The sequence below is a fragment of the Protopterus annectens genome, chromosome 4.part0 (genome assembly GCF_019279795.1).
Source record: "Protopterus annectens isolate FY-2018-M chromosome 4.part0, PAN1.0, whole genome shotgun sequence".
Lineage (NCBI taxonomy): Eukaryota > Metazoa > Chordata > Ceratodontiformes > Protopteridae > Protopterus > Protopterus annectens.
Genome location: NC_056733.1, coordinates 1,147,234,859 through 1,147,256,625, shown reverse-complemented (window position 1 = coordinate 1,147,256,625; position 21,767 = coordinate 1,147,234,859). Strand labels below are relative to the sequence as shown.

At 43.1% G+C, this 21,767-nt stretch overlaps 1 protein-coding gene across 1 annotated transcript in view; it reads right to left on the bottom strand.

Annotated features, from left to right (window-relative positions):
• The window catches only part of ERGIC1 (endoplasmic reticulum-golgi intermediate compartment 1), an 864,031-nt gene that overhangs the window by 105,187 nt on the left and 737,077 nt on the right, over nucleotides 1–21,767 (bottom strand). Inside the window, exon 10 of the mRNA XM_044069870.1 lies at nucleotides 10,152–10,252. Within this exon, the coding sequence (XP_043925805.1) occupies nucleotides 10,152–10,252 (101 nt within the window). The remainder of the gene's footprint in view (nucleotides 1–10,151; nucleotides 10,253–21,767) is intronic.

The window sequence follows — 21,767 nt, the reverse complement described above, 5'->3', positions numbered from 1 at the left end:
TCCAGATGCTGAAGAAGCTCGTCCTTTTCTTGAGCCAGAATCAGACAGTCGTCCAAGTAAGGATAGATTTGTATTCCTTTTAGCCTGAAAAAAGCTACAACTGGAGCCAGAACTTTTGTGAATACTCTGGGCAGTAGATAAGCCAAAGGGCAATGCAGAGAACTGATAATGTGAATTTCCAGCTCGGAAACGCAGATACTTCCTGCAACTGAGTCTGATAGGCACATGAAGGTAAGCCTCCTTGAGATCTAAAGTTACCATCCAGTGATCTTTGCCCAGCAGAGGTAAAAGCTGTTGTAACGTCAACATTTTGAACTTGGGAATGTCCAAATAAGTGTTGAGGATAGACAAATCCAAAATTGGTCTCCACGTGTTCCCCTTTTTTGGTACTAGGAACAGGCGAGAATAAAATCCTAGGCCCCTTTCTGGCACAGGAACCGCTGAATGGCCCCTATCTGGAGCAACAGAGAAATTTGCTTGTGAGCCTCTTTTCTTTGTATAGGAGGAATGTCTGGCATGCCTTTGAAAGGAGGCAAGGTATGGAAATAAAACCTGTAACCGTGGTGAACGATATCCAATACCCATCTGTCTTGGGTAATAACACTCCAATTTTCTTTGAAAAGTGCCAGCCTTCCTCCCAAAGGTGCTGCCAGGCGTGAAGGCTCTGGCAGCTGAAAAGGCAAGTCATTGGGTCTGCTTACGAAAGGACTGACCCCTGCCCTCACCAGAAGACTGGGCAGGCGAACTGCCTGTTCTAGGCCTAAAAGAACCTTGAGCTCTGCCCCTACCACGTCTAGATCTACCCCTAGACTGAGAATCATAAGAAGGATAAGTCCACCCCTTAGTAGGCCAATTTCTACTAAACTTTGGAGGCTGAACCTGCAAAAATCTTTAACAGTCTGCATAGACTTAGCCTTGTCCTCCATTTTCTTTAAAACTGCTTCCACAGGCGCACCAAATAACACATCAGATTGTAAAGGAGCACCTAAAATCCTTGTCTTTACATGTTCAGCTAAATTCTGATCCCTCAGCCAGGCGTGCCTGCGAAGAACAGAACCAGTGGCTGCCACCCTCGAAGAGGCCTGTACAGCATCAAAACCACATTGCAAGGAATGCTTACCCACCTGTTCAGAAACATGAACCAAATCCTGCAACTCTTTACACTCAATACCTTCCGCCAGAGCATCCACCTTAGACTTCAATTGTGAAAGGAGATAATTTTGGTATTTCAACATGTGAAACTGGCAATTCAAAGCCCTCATGGCTAAAGTGGAAGAAGTATACACCTTTTTCCCCCATCTATCCAAAGCCCTTGCCTCTTTATCAGAAGGAACAGGATTTTTAACAACAGAAGCCTTAACACCTTTAGGGCCCTGAGAAACAGTTTCTGGGTCTGCCCTAGGACTCTTAAAAGATACTTATGAGCTTCAGGCACCCTATAATACCTGTCCGGTTTAACTGGGGCAGGAGGCAAAGAATCAGGGTTCAGGAAAGCCTCTGCAAAACATCCTCTACCACATCCAGAACAGGAGGTATAGCTAAAGGCCTATGCTGGGAAGAAACAAAATTCCCTAAGCCTTTTCCTAGAATCAGAGAAATCTTGACCTTCCCATTTAAAATGCTCCCTCATGGAATGAAGAGTCTCTGAAAAGAAAAATCCTCAGGAGGAGAAGCCAAGGTGTAGAGTCATCTACATCAGAATCAGAATAAGGAGGATACTCCTGCAAGTCTTCAGCCAAGACTCAGAAGCCTCGAACACTGCTCAAAACTCTCAAGCTCAGGTTCCACCCTAGGCCTCTTATCAGGGGGTAAAGAACCTCTAATCATAGTAATCAAATCTTCTGCCATTTTAAGCATATGTTTCTTAGGCAGAGACCCTGAAGAACTAGGGAGACCCCCACTGAAGTTAACCCTGGCCGGCCTCTTGAAGGAGCCTTGGAAACAGAAGGGAGGGCCTAACCACCTTAGAAAGGGAGGGAGAACAGCTACCTGAGAAGCCCCTTCAGCCTGGCCTACCTCCTGAGAGGACACATCTTGTAACAGTAAAGTCTCTCCTGAGAATCCAGAGGAACTTCTGGTAGAACCACCGGCTCCACCGAGCCCTCTAAAGAACCGACGTCCGGGACAGACGGTTCTTCCACCCTAGGCTTCGCTGCTTTGTCTTTGCGCTTTTTAGGCAAGCGGCGGAGCATCCGACGGCATGTTGTAATTACAACGCTTCCCAAAAACTAACCTGGCACAATCTAATCTTCTCTTAATAGTGCGTTTGTTAAATCTAGCACAAGAGCGACAGCCAACAACGTCGTGCTCAGGCCCTAAGCAAGGTATACACAATGTATGGTAATCTCTATGAGGTATCTGTTTCCCACAAGAAATACAGTTATTCACTTTTTCTGACATCCGGTTAAATACTGAGGCAAGAAAAAACCAAAATATTCCCCAACAGGGTACTTAGCCAACTTTGATTCGGTCTGAAACTCCGACTTCAGAAAATTTCAGAACGCCAACCTGCACTCGCAATACTGCTTCTGCATCGGACCATGCGGCAAAAAAGACTGAGGATATGACGTCGGTCATGCGCATTTGTACCCTGACGTCCTGATGTCAGTCAAATGCGCCTTGACCGACGTCAGCCTTATACTTTGGTATTCGGGCCGACTGGGACAGCGGACTACCAAGTGTTAGGACTGCAGCAATGTGAGATGAAGAACATCCTGGACTGCAACAGTGAATACACTCGAACATCTACATTTATGGTAGATACACAACTGTACTATGTTCATTGTGTTTCAGTGTTGCAGTCATTACATTTGGGTTGAATCCCAATGCTGAGGTTGGGTGGCTGGGTCTAAATAGGATTAGGAGAGGCTATAAGGCCCTGCAGAACTGCAGTGGCAAAGCCTGCTCTGGATTTAGAGTAGAGAGGTAAGTGGTAGTGCTTGGTAAAAGTGTGCACCGAACTCCAGGTTGCAGCCTCTAAAATGTCTTTGGTTGATACTCCTCTGAAGAAGGCTGCTGAAGTGGCTGCTGCTCTGGTTGAATATGACCTAATGCCCTTAGGCACTGATTTGCCATGCTGTGAATAGCAGAAACGAATGCAGTGGCCTATCCATTTTGAAATAGTCTGCTTTGAGATAGCCTTTCCTTGTGATCCTGCAGCATATGCCACTAAGAGTTGCTCAGTCTTTCTGAAGGCTTTAGTTCTATCCAAGTAGAAGTGTAGCTGTCTGTGTATGTCCAAAGAATGTAGGAGTCTCTCTCCCTTATTCTGTGGGTTTGGATAAAAAGTAGGCAAATGAATGGTTTGGCTAAGGGCCACACTGGACACCACTTTAGGCATAAATGTTGGGTTCGTCCTCAGAGAAACCCTATCTGGATGGAAAATGATAAAAGGTTCCACAGCCATGAGTGCCTGTAACTCTGAGACTCGTCTTGCAGAGGTTATTGCTAGGAGCACAGCTGTTTTCCAAGATAAGAACTTTATTGCAGCTGTATTGGCTGGCTCAAAAGGCGGCAGTGTGAGTTTTTCCAAGACATAATTTAGGTCCCATGCAGGTATCCGTGCTCTCCTTGGGGGGTCTTATGTTTTTGGCCCCTCTGAGGTACTGCCTTAGCAACGGATGTGAAAAAATAGGTGGTTCCATATTGTAATGAGCTGAAATGGCAGAGGCATGGATTTTAATTGATGAAAAGGATAGGCCTTTGTCCAGCATCTCAGTTAGGTATTGTAAAATCTGAGGAATATTTGGTACAAACGTGTCAATTCCTTGTGCCTGGTTCCAAGCACATAATCTTTTCCATTTTTCTGCATAAGATTTTCTGGTACTGGGCCTCCTGGCCTCCAAAATAACATCCATTACTGCTTTAGAGAGAGGTGTGTTCTGAACGGCTACATTATCCGCCATGCTGCCAGATTTAGGGTTCTGAGTTGGCTGTGCAGGATCTGATTGTTTCGTTGGGTCAGTAAGTGAGGAATCAGAGGCAATTTCCAGGCTGGGCCTTGGGACAAGCTCTTTAGGATTGGTTATCCAGTGCTGGCGGGGCCAGTCTGGAGAAATCAGAATTATTTTTGACTTCTCTTGTCTGACCTTTAGGAGTACCTTGGGGAGGAGAGGCAGAGGAGGAAAGGCATATACTGTTAGGGTTTTCCAGCTGAATGATAGAGCATCCACTTTCCATGCTTGCTTGTGATAAGTCCTTGTGCAGAATCTCTGTAGTTGGCAGTTGTGAGGGGAGGCAAATAGATCTATGTCTGGGCATCCCCATTTCTTTGTTACTTGTGGATCCAGTTTCCACTCATGGGGATCCGTGAGGTTTCTGCTTAGTTCGTCTGCCAGAGTATTTTTCTTTCCTGGCAGGAATTGTGCTTGCAGGTGTACTTGATAAGTCAATGCTGTGTCCCACAAAGTCATGGCTTGTCTGCAGAGGGGGTAGGAATGTGTGCCTCCCTGCTTGTTTATGTACCACATGACTGTAGTATTGTCCATCCTTATCAGTAGTTGTCCTGGATGAAGTAGATCCTTGAAAGCTGTCAGGGCATTTTGAACAGCTAGCATCTCTTTTTGATTGATATGAAGATGCATTTGGCTTGTGGGCCATGTGCCCTGAATACATTTTCCTGCCATGTGGGCCCCCCAGGCATAATCTGATGCATCTGTTGTTATTGACTGCCTGGCTGTGGGAAGGGTGAATGGCTGTCCCTTGTTGTGGTGACAGGCCTGTGCCCACCATCGAAACTCTTGCTGCAGGCAAGGAATGAGGGTAATTAATGCTTCCAGACTGTGACAATGTTGAGTCCAAACACTTTTTAGATACCATTGTAATTTCCTCATATGCAGTCTGGCATATGGAATTAGCAGAATGCAGGATGCCATGAAGCCCAAAGCCTGCAGAATTTTTCTTGCAGATAACTGGGTCTTTGTTGCCAACATTTGGAAGTAAGAAGTCAGTTGCCTTTGTTTGTCTGGCGTGAGATAAGCCATCTGGGCAGTTGTATTTAAGCTTGCACCCAGGAATATTATCTCTTGAGAGGGTAATAGTTTTGATTTATTTTCGTTTACTGTGTACCCTAGGCAAATTAATAATCTTTTTACAAACGCCAGATGCTTTAGTAGAATGTCCTTGTTCCCTGCTTGAATAAGGCAATCGTCCAAGTAAGGATATATTTGAATTCCTCTGTCTGCAAAATGCAATTACTGGTGCCAGGCATTTTGTGAAGTCCCTGGGCGCAGTAGATAAGCCAAAGGGCAGTGCAGAGAATTGGTAGTGCATTGAGCCAGCTATGAATCTGAGGTATCTTCTGCAAGATTGTCTGATTGGGATATGCAGGTATGCCTCTTTTAGGTCCAAAGTTACAAGCCAAGCCTTCTTGCCCAGCATGGGCAGAAGCTGATGCAGAGTCAACATTTTGAATTTTTGGACGTCCAGAAATGTATTTAGAATAGACAGATCCAGTATTGGTCTCCAGGCTTTGTCCTTTCTGGGTACCAAGAAAAGTCTTGAGTAAAATCCTTGTCCCTGCTCTTGCTGTGGTACTTGCTGAATGGCCCTCATGTCCATGAGGGATGAAACTTGTTTTTGTGCCTCTGCCCATTGATTGTGTGGCAGGTCTGGCATACCGTTTGCCCTTGGCAGGGTGTGAAAGTGGAACCTGTAGCCCTGGGACACTATATTCAAGACCCATTTGTCCTGGGTGATCATGCGCCAATTTTGAGAAAAAAGTGCTAGTTTTCCCCCTAAGGGAGCTGCCAAAAGATAAGTGCTTGGTGTTGGCAGAGGAAAGTCATTGGGACTGTTTCCTGTATGGCTGTGGTTAGTCTTCTCCGCTTTTGGAGGTAGAAGCGTCCCACTGTTTAGGCCTGTATGAGCCCTGGAGCTGGGATCTGCCACTGGGGCATCTGTATCTGCCTCTTTGTGGCCTGCCTGACACTGGAAAGGACCAATTCTTTGTAGGCCAGTTCCTGCTAAATCTGGGTGGCTGTACCTGTAAGAAATCCTTTACTGTTTGCATAGATTTCACTTTGTCCTCCATTTTCTTCAACACCTCCTCTGCTTTAACACCAAATAAAGTATCATGCTGTAATGGAGCATCTAATAATTTCGCTTTAACATGATCAGGCAGATTCTGTTCCTAATGACAGAACCCGTGACTGCAGCCCTGCAAGAGGCCTCCAGAATATCCACTTGTTCAGTTGCATGCAATAAATCCTGCATTTCCTTATTTTCTGCACAATCAGAATTTGATAACATTTTCTGTTTTAGCAGTGACATTAAGTATTGCTGATATTTAAGCATATGAAATTGACAATTTAAAGCCCTCACAGCCAAAGTAGCAGAAGTGTAAACCTTTTTTCACCATCTGTCTAGCGCCCTTGAATCCCTATCAGAGGGGATACGGTTTTTTGCAGTAGAAACCTTGACCCCTTTGGGACCCTGAGAAATAGTTTCTGGGTCAACAGCAGGGTTTTTATAAAGAAATTTATGTGAATCTGGAACCCTGGTTTAACAGGGGCAGGGGGTAAAGAGTCAGGAGAAAGGCTGGACTCTGAAAATACATCATCTACAATGTCTAACACAGGAGGAATAGCCAGAGGCCTGTGTTGAGGTAATAAAAGAAAATATCTAAGCCTTTTCTTAGATTCTGAGTAGTCTTGGCTCTCCCAGTGGAAGTGCTCCCTCATGGTATGCAGGGTTTCCCCAAAAGAATAATCCTCAGTCGGAGAGGCTGAAGGGATAGATTCTTCAGCATCAGAATCCTCATAAGGAGGAAGAGAGTATTCCTGTTCAGAAGAGGAGTCAGAGGAAATGGAAACCTGATCTGAAGATTCATATTCTGTCTCTTGCCTAGGCCTCTTGTCAGGAGGGGGAATGGGAACCCCTGATCAAGGTAATTAGGTCTTTGGCCATTTTGAGCATCTATTTTTTAGGCTTGGAAGTCTGTCCAGGAGAATGCTGTACTTGTTTCTTTGTCTTTAGAACTGCTTTAGTCTTTGCTTTGGAAGCTGAAGAAGGCTTTACATATAACTGTGTAGGTCAGAAAACACCCTCAGAAGCCGATGCTTGCTCAGTGGCTCTGGACCCATCTGAGGGAATAGTTTCTGAGTGTCCAATACCTCGAGTATCCAGAGGCCTAGCTGGCTCCATGTGGGAGTCGTCAGCGGCCTGTGGCTCTGAGGTAATGGGCGTCAGGGGCTGAGAAAGCGCCTCACTGAGAACCGGCGAACCGATGACTGGCCTAGAAGAGGCTTCGTCGTCGGTTTTGGACCTCGGATGCCTGTCCTTTTCTTTGTCTTTGCGCTTTTTATGAACTCCGGTCATCGGTTGTTCCGATGGCATTATATAGTTAAACCTTCGGCCAAAATAATGTAAAGCAAAATCGAACCGACGCTTAATAGTGCGTTGGTTGAATCTAGCACAAAACTGACAACTAGCAACGTTGTGGTCAGGGCCTAGGCAAGGAATACAATAAGTATGAAAATCCTTATGAGGTATTTGCTTCCCACAAGAAATACAATTGTTAACTTTTACTGACATCGGTCTGGAGCAAGAAAAAGTTTCCCCAATGGGGTACTTAGCCTTATTGAAGACTTCGGATCTGAAATTCAAATTCGAAAATCTCAGGAGTCGGCCGACCGGCACTTGCGAACTGCTTTTGCTTCGGGCACCGCACGGCATGAAAGACTGAAGAAAATGGCGTCGGCTGCATCTTTTATACCCCTGGCGCACTGACGTCAGGGAAGAGGCGACAGCAACCGACGCCGGACCTAGACTTTGGAATTCAGGCCGACTGCGGGTAGCCTGTCAGCAGGATAACCCAAGTGTAATGACTGCAACAGTGAAACACGTTGAACATCTACCTTACAGTCTGGGCAGAAGGGGGCATAGCTAGTAAATCTGTGTCCGCCTTTCCCAGATTTGTGTGTGCATGAAAATGTAATCTCAGAGTGTGTGTGTGTCAGCTGCTTGGAGCAGGGACACAAAGCACTGGTTTCACAGACAGAGTGGTGGAAAACATGGCTTGGGCACTCGGCTGAAAACTCAATTCTACAACTGTGCCAGTGGGGAGTCTTATTGGGGATCTGGAGATAGAGAGGGAAAATCAGCCCCCCCCCCATAATGAGTGTATTCCCTATGCGCTCTTAAGGGAAACTGTGCTTGATGCAGACAGCTGCATCTGGAAATACTGGTTGTATCCATTTTTGTTCCAAGTGAATGTCCCTCTCCAGTGTCAGTGGTGAGGATTCACACTTCTTGATTACTGTCCCAGAGTGGGGATATCACAAGTGAGTGCATAAAGTACATACATCTGTCTCAACATGATTTCTTAGATATTTTGATGCTTTTTTTATTGGTTCTAGGGGCTAGTGATTGGGTGCTAAGGTGCCTGGTTTTAGAATTTTGTTTACTGTATATCAAAAGTCATTGGGTGGATTATTGGATGGATTTGTTTTCCAAATAACCCTCTCCACAGACTTTCATCATAGACTTAACTCTTGTATCTTAAGTACCTAGACTGGCCTTTTTCAGACTGGGAACAGGCTTTATTTTACTCTTGTTTAATCTCTAGTTTTTAAATCTGGTCTCATCTAGGGACATGGTGAGTTTCTAAATGTAGTGGATCATTGTGGGGCTACAATACTTTAGATCAGAGTTACAGCAGAATAAAAATAATTTGATAATTTATCTACTGTGGAAAGTAAAGGCCTTCAACTTATTAGCCTGATTAAGACATTTTTATACCTCGATTTTGTCTCTCTGCAGCTGACTACAAGCTGGACTCAGTTTGTCTCTTTGTCGACTGGGTCTAATGAACCTGACTTTGCCTCTCCTGGGCTATACCTGGCCTCTCTGTGGGACTGATGAACTATTTTGTTCTAGTCCCCCTTTGCACTTAAGCAAGCCCAATACCACTTTAAGGCAGGGACATGTGATGGGCAACAGCTGGACACCTTGCTGACCCCATCATGAAGCACTTACGGCTGCTCCACTGGTTTACACAAGGAAAATTAAATCACTTCAGTGTGTCCCAAGTGTATGCATGTTGCTCTTCCAAGATACCCGCACCTCAGAAGCCCAAGCCACTAACAAAACTGGGTTGCATGGGCTGGAGTCACAGCTTTATCCATCTCCGCAATGGAGCTGTCTGAATAGCTGGATTAAGTTTCTGAGCTGGTTTATGTCAATGTTTTTGAAACTACAGACTGCTCAGTACCTGTGTGGTTTAGCTAGCTTGCATGATTTCAGACAATAAATTCTGGCTGGTAATTGGAAAATCAGCAAAGACAGCACTGGAGGTTATAAGATTTGTGCTGGATATCAAGATCCATTCTAAGATGCTCAGTCTTTTAGATGTCTTGCCAATTTGTACTTCTATGGATATCAACTGGAATAAAACAGAGAGAGATTTACTTATGTTTTAGAATGGGGGATCAATCCATGTTTACATCACCAGTGCATAATACTTCAAAGTCAGTGAAACAAGTTGTACATGGATGAATTATGACTAAACAACTTAACCAGAGTTAAATCTGCACAACACCACCAGAGGATGTTACATTGCTCTCTTAGTTATACAAAACAAATTAAAAAATGTTATACACTGCAGCATTGTCAGACAAACACACTGACACTAACTTACCATTTGCTTAAGGGAGGAAGAAGACAAAGACTTGGGAGAAATGATCTGTTTGATATGAATATACTACAGAAAAAGGCAACATAAACCATCACTCGGTGCTCTGGTCAGCCGTAAAGATAGAATACAGGAACATGCACAATTGTTGCCCAATTTACATAGCAATGTGAGTAATGAGATTGTCATGATCACAGCCACAGGTGGTATGAATTATAACTGTTAAGAAATCTAATGCTGAAAAAGAATGCTTATTGTGAAGTCCCAGACCTTAATTCTGCTACAGGAGGCACCAAAAAATAAGATCACTATATGTTAGGTCATCTGCAGCCCTCTTCATCTCATTAAGCTAACCTTTCACCATACAATACAAATTTAAATTCACCTTCTATCAGGATTTTCTCCTTCTCTTGTGAAATAATTATATAATCTCTTAGCAGGCCTAGCTTACGCACATTACCTACTAGAAACTATTACTTTAGGACAATGGAATTACAAAGAAACTCACGAATAGACTCACCTTATTAGCTACAGTATACTGGTAAGAAAAACGTTGCTTTCCATTCATATCTTCATATACTGTGGGAACGATTTTTAGTATGTAGTCATGTGATGCCAAGGCTGAACAGAATAAATGAAAATAAACAAGAAAGGCAAGTTAATGCAGTAACAACTCACTAATTCAGGTTCTGACACATTACCATACAGCTTCCTTTCTGCACTACTGTGAGATCTTAAAATGATTGCTAGACAGTCACCCATGTTCTTATTATGCAATTTAGGGAGTATGAACTAACCTGGCAAGGAGCGATAGTAGTATAAAATGCATGAGTGATTAATCTCTGCTGCTCTTTAAAGACTGCTTAATCATTTTAATACCTGGACACACTTGAGAGCCGCGGTGGTGCAGTGGTTATTGCACAGCAAGAGGTTCTCCCATCCGATTCTCGGCTGGACCGCCTTCTGTGTGGAGTCTGCATGTCCTCCCCACAGTCGAGTGATGTTAAAGACATGCAGGTAGGTGCGAGCATGAATGGGTGTGCCTCCTTTGAAGGTTGGTCGTCGGGCTGGCAAATCAGCACCGTAAAAATCCACTGCCAATCATTAGCGGACCAGAGTTCTGCTATGGTAAGCCCTAATTGGGAAAAGCCGAAAGGCATTACTTTTTTATTCTCAGGAGCCTTTGATGTTATCTGAGCCATCATTTGAGTCTTTGATGTTGTTACTTAACCAGCATGATAAAGCTACCCCAGTGAAGACAGGACAGTTATATAACAACTTAGAGAAGACCTCTTAGACAAAACACAACTGCCATCACTTCAGTGGCTCTGCTGGACAGAGGCACAGGGAACTAATCTAAGGGGTCGGCAAAAGCCAACACATTCTGGCTAGGCTTATAAATGCCTTCAGGCAGATAGCCTAGTACCTACCTATGAACCTATTTAAGGTTAACTGAGGGAAGAGGATGTACAACAAAACACAAAGACATGGAAAGAAGGCATTCAGAAACAAACTGCGGTAACAACAAGGGAGTATGTTTACAAGCCATTCTCTAACCCACAGCACACAGAGGGGATGGGTCTGATGAAGTCTGATACTTTGAAGAGGAGTGCAAACTTTATTGTGTTTAATGTATTTGTGCTATTAATTTATATCTTGACTGGGTTCCATGGTGTATTGCTCACAGGTTTTTTTTCAGGTTTGTTAGTTTTTGGTTGCTACATGCTGGATTTGTGGTGTGATGGGTAATTAAATTTAATGCAGATTACCACAGCTAGTTTTCATGCAAGTAACTGGAAGCTTGGCATACAAGAAGGTAAAGGAAATAACATACCACTTCCACTACTTTCTTATACCGCTCAGCGTTCAGCAGACTCAAACTTTTAATTATTCTCCAGCATCATGCTTTTGCCAAGAATTTTACTCATCCCTCACTGCAATGAAACAGAGCAACTAACTGGGCATTCAGTCCTTCCAAGCTGCCACCAGTTCTCTGGCAAGCAGAATCTGCTCTTAAAGACCAGCAAATCTTAACTAACATTCTGATGGGTGAGCATGCATTCTACTTCCTGTCTCAATAAATAAAAAATACTGCCAAACAAGAGGTGGGTGGGGAACATGACATTGCAGTGTCAGTTACCTAATTTACAACACACAGAATACAATTGGCCAAAAGTCAATGTTACAGAATGCATGACTGAAATATGAAGGAAATGTGCACAATGTCAAGAAAAGGTTACTCTCTACATGGGGGAACTCATGTAGCTGAATACAGACCCCCTGAAAGTGCAGGCAAATAAAATTCCTGTTATTCTAGAAAATTTCTAAGCTTATATGAGTAAGTCAGGGACCTGTTAGCAGCACAGACATTTGCTGGTCAGTACTGTGCAAGATCCGACCTTAGCAAATTAAGCAAGGGGTGCTTAACATTCAAGATCAGGTCTTATGCTATAGTTAGTAGCACTTAACTGATTTGTCCCTTTCCGAATATTGGAACATAATCATTGTGATCTATGCACTATAATAAAAATAATAAATAATAACAGTGATGACAATAATAACAACTTTATATCTATGTAAAATAATACAGACTTCTCTTCTCCCATCAACATGGCTTTTGAAAAAACGGGAACACAATGACTGCTATATGCACATCTTTTGATTACATACTTTAAAATACATATAAAGGTAAAATATCAAAAGCAATGCTTGTCAATTTTTATAAAGCCTTCGATTTAATAAATAACAATCAAATTTCCTGAGCCCTTCTTGCAAGAGGCATAGGCAAAATGAAACATCAGTTTGGTGTAGCCATTTTCTGACCAGCAGGACACTATAAATTGAGACAGGCTCCTCCATGAGTGGATCCTTCTTTTTCAACCCATTGCCCTTCTTTGGAAAAGTACCCTAGGGAACAGTTCATTCTTCCTACTTTCCTCCATTTTTATTAACAAACTGTTTTTACCTCCCACCTCCTTTCCAATACTTCTATGTGCAGACAACATGGTCATATACAGACCTAATCCCATTCCCAAATAAAACAAAAACATTTCCAGAAACAGACACAAGCAATCTGAATTTGTGGCACACATAAAACCAGCTAATCATAAAAACTAAACTAAATAAAACATAAAAACACAATAAATATATAAACTTAAACCAAATAAAAAGTAAGACAGACCATGTTGCTCAGAACACAACAAAAAAAATCATAAGTTCCTAGCAACTGGTAAATACATATTAATCTAAATCTTTTCAATAAAACTGTCTCAACTCTCAATTACATATGACTCCAGTTAGATCAAATAAATACAATTGTGTAAGTAACTTTACCATGATAATAGATGTTTGAATGATCACTGCAGTAGTCTTAGTTATAAGGATTACATCCTGCCAAGGATATAACAGCTGGCCGGCTTTCAAACCCACAGGACACATTCTATGAGCCCAAACCGTAAGTCTTCTCAAACTGAGTTGACTAAAAAGACAGGTTTGGGCACCAAGCCCCTCAAAGCTTCCATGCCAACAGACAGAGGGAGACAGAACCCTGAAAGGACAATGCTAAGAACAACAAAAAATAACTGTCCACATTCTGGCATAAAAACACAAGTGGGGTGGAGGGGCTACTGCAGCAGTGATCATTCAAACAAGTACTGTTATGATAAGTTTATCTATACAGTTGTACTATGTTCATCATATTGATCACTGCTGTAGTAGCCTTAGCCCTGTGGGTAGATTACCCTGGCTTTCTACAGCTGGGAGGTGAAAGTGGAAGGGATCTGGAGCCCTTGGAGTATGGTCCTAGGAAAGCCTGATCTACACCTAGAGAATGAAACAACCTTGTAATGCCTTGTAAAGGTACCTAGAAGACCAAGTTGATGCTTCAACAGTACTTCCTGAATTCAACTGTTTCCAGTGGGCCTTAACTCAGCGTGGAATAGTTTTCTTGTAGTGAGTATAACAAAAGATAACAGCCTTACACAACCACTTGGAAATAGTTTGTTTTGACACAGGTTATCCCTTCTTACCTTCACAAGAAATTAATTGATCCAAAGATTGTACCCGAGTTGTCTGTGGACATCCAAGACATGGAGTATCCTCGCTACCACATTTTTAGATTCAGGAAAGAAATTGGCAAGACAGTTTGGCTGAAAGAAAACTCAAATACCACTTTAGAAATAAAAAAAACAATTAGTTCTCAAAGAAATCCTATCTGTGTAGAAAATGAGAGAAGGTTGACTCACCACAAGAGCTTTTGACTCAGATACCCTTCTTGCAGAGATCAGAGTAATCAGTTAAACCTTTTTCCATGTTTAGAGCCTCAAGTCAGCCAGAGTAGCTGGTTCAAATGGAGTAAGTGTTAGCTACTCTAACACAAAATTAAGATCTCAGTGAGGAGCCATCAGTTTTCTTTGAGGCCACTTACCCAAAACCCTTTTCAAAACTATGAGAATACAATGAAAGAGAAGGATCCATGGGCAGACATACTGAAATCACTGATAAATGAACCTTGACAGAGGACAAGAAAGGCCATATGAATAGTAACTCACACAAGCATTGCAAAACCACAGAAACACTAGCTGCGAATGGGTGCTGTTTATGCTGCACCAACTGGAAAACCTTTTATTAATATATGATTTTTCAGTAGCATGCTTTCTTGACTCCATTAGTTACCGCTACACATCCTCAGTAAACAGGTACCTAAAGGGAATTAAGACCCTACCATCTAGGCAGTCAGCTGAAGTTGACTGGGGTCACCACTGATCGTGTGTGAGTAGGTCCCCTTCTGTGTGGAAGCTTGTGGTACTTGCCCCTGGCTATTTCTAAGGGCAAACCACTGTTGCATGGGCCAGAAGGATGTCACCACAATGATACTGAGAGTGATTCATTCAGAAGGGCAATGAATATGAGTGGAAAAGCATACAAGAACATTCATGTCCAAGGAAAAGAAAAGTCATCAGTCTTCCAGGCTTTCTTGCATCGAGTCCTGGAGCAGAATTTTGCCAGCTGATTCTTTAGAAAGAAGACAAATAGGTCTGTTTGAAGAACTCTCCACAGATGTATCAAAATTTTGAAGATCCCCTGATCAGGTTTCCATTTGTGACCACCTGTCCTTGTCCCGCTCAACTTTTCTGCCACACAGTTTTCCTCTGATGGAATATAGGATGCTTGCAAAGTGAGTGTTTGCTGTAAAGCTATATCCCAAGCTAAATGGCTAGTCAGCAAAGGAGATACAACCTGGTTCCCCTTGCTTGTTGATGTACCACATGACTGTGGTATGGTCTGTTACAACTTGAAGAGGTATGGGAGACCAAAGATGATTCAGAGAGTTGAATGCCTTAATCCGGGCAAACACCTCTTTTTAAATTATGTGCTTGTGTCTGTCCTTGGTGTCCCACACACCCTGCACTTGTACCCCTTTGGAAACTGCTCCCCAAGTAAACTCCAAAGTGTCTGTGGTGACTGACTGCTTTGGAGTAGGGAGGGAGAAGATGAGACCTGGATTTAGGGCAATTTGCTATCTCTGCTAATTGGTTTCTCTTCTGACAAACCCCAGCACTGGAATTTCAGAAGACAAAGGGTGGTGGTGCTGGGACCAAAGACACTTCAGTAACATTGTATCTTTATTATGTGGAGTCTTACCCAAGGCTATCATTAGAATCACAGATGACATGAGACCCAAAATCCTGAGGTATCCACTCACAGTGACTGAAGTCTTAGTGGAAAACCTTATAATAGATCTAGTTTTTTCTGCAGAAGAAAAGCTCTTTGAACTGAGGTGTCTAATTGACAACCCAGGAACAAAATCCTGTGTGAAGGAGTCAAAAAAGAGTTTTGAATGTTCCTTTGGAATCCCAGCTTGTGTAAGAGAGTGAGAGATTCCTGATGCACTGAAAAGGGTTCTGCAAAGACAAGCAAGATGTCTAAATATGGAAAAAATGTGGACAGCCTGTAGCCTGCAGTGAGCTATACCTGGAGCAAAAACAAACACACTCGGCGCAGTGGGCAGTCCAAAGGTAAGGCAGAGAACTGATAATGAGATCTGGACACACACAACCTTAAGAAACACCTGAAGTCTGGAGGAATAGGGATGCGATAAGGATATTTTACATCTAGTGTTACCAAGAAACTTAAATGAAGAAGGAGAGGTAAAAGGTTGTAAAGTGACAGCATTTTGAACTTGGGCATTATCACAAACAGGTTTAGGAAAGAAAGATTCAGAACAGGTCTCCAAACATCTTCTTCCTTTGGAACTAAAAACATCCTTTAATAAAAACCTTTCTTGGGAAGGAGGAAATTACAGTTGTGTACACTTACCATAAATGTAGTTGTTTGAGTGTATTCACTGTTGCAGTCATCATATTATGGTTATCTGCTTGCAGTAGCCCTCAGTCGGCCTGATTATCAAAGTCTTGGGTCCTGTGTCGGTTGCTGTCTCATCTTCCATGACGTTAGGTAGTCAGGGGTATAAAGCATGCAGCAGACGCCATTGCATCAGTTTTTATTGCCCCAGATATCAGGTGCCCCCATAATGGGAAGCAATTATATACAAGGTTACACCCCCAACAAAAAAGCAAATACACCAAAAAGCTTTAAGCATAGTAAACAAGAATAGAGGTATAGTCGATAGAAGTCATGGGGCTGGAGGGAGGGTAACCAGGACAGCAACAGTGAATGCACTCGAACATCTACATTTATGGTAAGTGTACACAACTGTACTATGTTCTTCATGTTTCACTGTTGCAGTCATCACATTTGGGTAGATTCCCAAAGCTAAGGATGGGAGGAAGTAATTAGATAGCATTAGGAGCAGCTATAAGGCCCTGCAAGACTGCAGTGGCAAAGCCAGCTCTGGATTTAGAAAAAATTGGCAAGTGGTAATGCTTGGTGAAGGTATGTACAGAACTCCAGGTAGCAGCTTCTAGGATGTCCCTGGTAGGAGCACCTCTGAGAAAGGCTGTAGAGGTTGATAAAGCCCTGGTTGAATGTGGTCTTATCCCCTGTGTGGTAGGTTTTCCTGGTACTTATAGCAGAAATGAATGCAATGGCCTATCCACTTAGAAATGGTTTGCTTTGAAATGGCCTTCCCCTCTGCTCCTGCAGCAAATGCAACCAGCAGCTGTTCAGATTTCCTGAGAGGCTTAGTCCTGTCCAAGTAAAATCTAAGTTGTCTGTGCACATCCAAGGAGTGTAGTATTCATTCCCCTTTGTTCTGTGGATTACAGAAGAAGGTTGGCAAATGAATGGACTGATTAAAGGCCACACTGGATACCACACCTTGGGGAAGAAGGAGGAATTGGTCCTGAGGGACACCCTGTCAGCATGAAAGATGATGAAAGGCTCCACTGCCATGAGGGCCTGTAATTCAGACACCCTTCTTGCTGAAGTGATGGCTAGAAGGAAGGCTGTTTTCCAAGAAAGAAATTTCAACTCTGCATTTGCAGCTGGCTCAAAGGGAGGTAGAGTGAGCTTTTCCAATACAAAGTTAAGGTCCCAGCCTGGAGTAGGGGCTCTTCTGGGTGGTCTTAAGTTTGTGGCCCCTCTAAGGAATTGCTTCAGCGGTGGATGAGAGAAGAGGGGTGGTTCTGTATTGTAATGAGCTGAAATGGCTGAGGCATGAATTTTGATGGAGGAAAAGGAAAGGCCTTTGTGAAGCATCTCAGTTAAGTATTGAAGAATATGGGGTAAATTGGGTGCTGCTGTGCCCATCCCCTGAGTTTGGCTCCAGGAACAGAAACTTTTCCATTTTTCAGCATAGGATTTTCTAGTACCAGGCCTCCTTGCCTCCAGAATGACATCCATCACTTGCTTACTGAATGATGGTAACGGAGAGATCAGGTAATTAGCCAGGCTCTCAGGTTCAGGGTTTGAAGCTGTGGGTGCAGAATCTGGCCCTCCTGCTGGGACAGGAGGGCAGGGGTCTGAGGCAGGTGCCATAGTGGCAGAAGTAACACACTGCGCAAGAGGGGGTACCAGTGTTGGCGTGGACAGTCTGGTGCAATCAGTATTGTCCTTGGTTTGTCCTGTTTGATCTTTAGTAGTACCTTGGAGAGGAGAGGCAGAGAGGGAAAGGCATAAACTGATAGTTTTTTTCAGATGAAGGACAGGGCATCCACTTTTCAAGCTTATTTGTGGGGAGTCCTTGTGCAAAATTTGTCCAATTGGTAGTTCTGGGGGGAGGCAAACAGGTCTATCTCTGGGCCCACCCCCCCATTTGTTTCTCAACATTTTGAATATCTTTGGTTCCAGTTTCCACTCGTGTGGGTCCATGAGATTTCTGCTTAGGTTGTCTGCCAGTGTATTTAGCTTTCCTGGCAGGAATTGAGCATGTAGGTGCACTTGGTAGCTCAAGGCTGTATTCCACAGAGCCATGGCTAGTATGCAGTGAGGGTATGAGTGGGTTCTCCCCTGCTTGTTTATGTACCACATAACAGTGGTGTTGTCTGTCTTTACCAATAACTGTCCTGGAAGAATATGGTCCTTGAAGGTTGCCAGAGCATTCTGTACAGCTACCATTTCTTTTTGATTGATATGCAGGTGCATTTGATTTGGGTTCCATTTGCCCTGAATGCACTGCCCTGCCAAGCGAGCCCCCCATGCATAATCTGATGCGTCTGTTGTTAGGGTTTGGGCGGCAGGGGTTAGAGTGAATGGCAGTCCCTTGTTTTGGTGGCAGGCCTCTGCCCACCAAAGGAACTCTAACTGTAGACAAGGTATGATAGGAATCATTGCTTCTTGATCCTGAGAATGTTGACACCATAGGCTTTTTAGATACCATTGTAGTTTCCTCATATGTAGTCTTGCATATGGAATTAGTAGAATGCAAGAGGCCATGAACCCCAAAGCTTGCAGTATTTTCCTTGCAGATACCTGGGTCTTTGTGGCCAGTAGTTTGAAGTAGACTGTCAAATGAACTTGTTTCTCTGGCGTGAAGTAGGCCATCTGGGAAGTTGTATTCAAGTTTACATCCAGGAAGACGTTTTGTTGGCAGGGTACAAGATGTGATTTCTTTTCGTATATGGTGTACTCCAGAGACGTTAGTACCCCAGAGACGTTAGCAATTTCTTTACAAATGCCAGATGATTTAATACTACGTCCTGGCTTTCTGCCTGAATTAGACAATCATCCAGGTATGGGTATATTTCAATATTTATTTGCCTGCAAAAGGCAATGACTGGAGCTAGGCACTTTGTGAATACCCTGGGCGCAGGAGATAAGCCAAAGGGCAGTGCAGAGAACTGATAGTGTATGTAGCCTGCTCTGAAGTGTAGGTATCTTCTGCAAGATTCTCTTATTGGGATGTGCAGGTAGGCTTTCTTTAAATCCAGTGTTGCCAACCAGGTATCTCTACCTAGTAGGGGAAGCAGCTGATGAAGAGCTAGCATCTTGAATTTTGGGATTACCAAAAATGTGTTTAGGATAGACAGGTCCAGGATAGGACGACATGAATGGTCTTTTCTGGGTACCAGAAAAAGTAGAAACCTTGCCCCCCATTCTTCTTCTTCTGGGACAGGTTGAATAGCCCTGATGCATAAAAGAGAGAGAGAATTTGCTTTTGAGCCTCTGCCCACTGATTTGGGGGTAGGTCTGGCCAACCGCTTGGGGTTGGTAAGGAGTGGAAGTGGAAGTGAAATTTGCATCCTTGGGAAACTATATTTAAAACTCATTTGTTCTGCGTAATGAGTTCCCAATTTTTTGCATGCAGGGAAATCTTTCCCCCTAAAGGAACAGTTAGCTGAGCAGGGCTTGGAAAATTTAAAGTTAAGTCACTGAGACAGTTTACCATAGGGGGAGTCTTACTACTCCTTGCTTTGGAAGTAGGAGCCCCCTACTGCTTAGGCCTGTAAGTACCTTGGGACTGAAGCCTGGGTGTTCTGCTGGTTCTGGGTTTGGACTGAAGGCCTGGAAGAGGCAGGAAAGGACCAATTCTTAGAGGGCCAATGCCTACTAAATCTGGGAGGCTGTACTTGCAGGAAATATTTACCAGTTTGCATAGATTTAGCTTTTTCCTCCATCTTTTTAAGTACTTTTTCTGCTTTGTTGCCAAACAGGCGGTCTTGGTTTAAGGGAGCATCCAGCAATTTAGCTTTAACATGATCTGACAAAGATTGCTCCTTAAGCCAAGCATGCCTTCTAAGTACAGACCCAGTGACAGCAGCTCTGCAAGATGCCTCTAAAACCATCGGAAACTGAGCTCTCCTTTGAGTCTGAAACGGAGGAGAAAATCTTGTCTCTGCCCCTTTGTCTTCTTGCCCATATCCAGAATCTTGCCTCTCTTCGCTCTTTCTTTTACCAGAAACCATGTACGAGGTTTGAATAAGGCACAAAACCAACAGCGAGGTACGTCGTGGATTGGGCCTAAGCAAGGAATGCAGTACAAATGAAAAGCTTTATGAGGTATTTACTTTCCACAAAAAATACAATTGTTAACTTTTACTGACATTGGTTTAGAGCAAGAAAAAGGATCCCCAACAGGGTACTTAGCTTAGTTGAAGACTTCGGATCTGAAACTCGAAAATGAAAATTTCAGGAGTCGGCCGACCGGCACTTGAGAACTGCTTCTGCTTCGGGCATCGCACGGCAAGGAAGACTGATGTAATGGCGTCGGCTGCATGTTTTATACCCCTGACTACCTGACGTCATGGAAGATGAGACAGCAACCGACACAGGACCCAAGGCTTTGATAATCAGGCCGACTGAGGGCTACTGCAAGCAGATAAACCTAATGTGATGACTGCAACAGTGAAACATGAAGAACATCTAGTTCTATCACTCCATAGGATAGCACATGTTGAGGACAGGGGGAAATAAAGGAGTCTGGTCTGCTGGGTGAAGAATTACCCCTTAAAGGAGAGATTTCCTCCCACTGCTGTCTGTAACCTTGAAGAATGATCCTCAAAACCCATTTGTCTGAAACTACTTGTTGCCAAAGAGAAAAATGGAGCTTCAGACTTTCTGAAAGCTAAAAATAATCAGTCAGGGTTGGGGGGGGGGGCAATGTCCCATAAATAGTAATTTGGACTGGCCTTGATTTTGGGGGGTCCTGAATTATTTTTGGAACTTTCCTGCCTTTCCTTCTTAAATGTTTACCTCCATTTTGTTGAGACTGTTTGCCTTGTTTTTTGCCAAAACTAGATGAGGGGTTACAGAATCCATGAGAAATTTTAGAAAAGGAGGGCTAAAAAAAATTAGAGATTCCATGCATCATCTTTCCCCTTTCTTCATATTTTTTCATAACCTCTACAGCAGAGAAACCAAAAACTAAATTTCTGTCCAAAGGAAAATTTTAAATCTCATTGTTCACATCCTCTGGGAGGCTTTTGGAACACAGCCAAGAAAACCTCCTTTCAACAGTACTAGTAGCCATAGCCCTGGAAGAAGGATCATCCAAGTCTACACTCACTGTACACAATGAGCTGTGACTTGTAAAATATAAGAAACTAAATTACTTAAAACGGATGTTTCCTCTCAAGAAAAACAAATTGCAAAGAAAACATTCCTCATACTTTCACAATTAGCATAACATTTAAAATATTAGCCTGACAATTCAAAATTCTGAAAATCAAAGTTGCAAAAGGATACATTTTTTACCCATACTTTCCAATAATCTTTCCATCCTTGTCAGAAAGAGTAAGATTGGAATTAACCAAATGTTTAGTAACAGTAGGATCAACTAAAGCTATAGCCAATCAGGTTTGAAAAAGAGTGAATAAAAATGTAAAAGACTGAGGAACTTTACACATTCTACCTGCCGATTTAGGGGCAGCAGGCTGACTATCAGAAAAATTGCAGGCAGTGACACACGCATCCTCTAATGCTGACAAAACTGGACTAATGGGTGAAGCTTCTAAACATTCCTTCTGTGGCAGCTCACTGTATTTTCTGAAGGAGTGAGAAACCACAGTGCTCTCCCATGGAAAACACTGGTACATTCTAGAAACAGTCTGAAAGAAGAGAAACCCCCACCACAACCACCACAGGAAGAATCGGAAACTGAGCTCTCCTTTGAGTCTGAGTCTGAAACTGAGGAGAAAATCTTGTCTCTGCCCATTCGTCTTCTTGCCCATATCCAGAATCTTGCCTCTTCGCTCTTTCTTTTACCAGAAACCATGTTATAAGAAGGATCAAAAGTCTG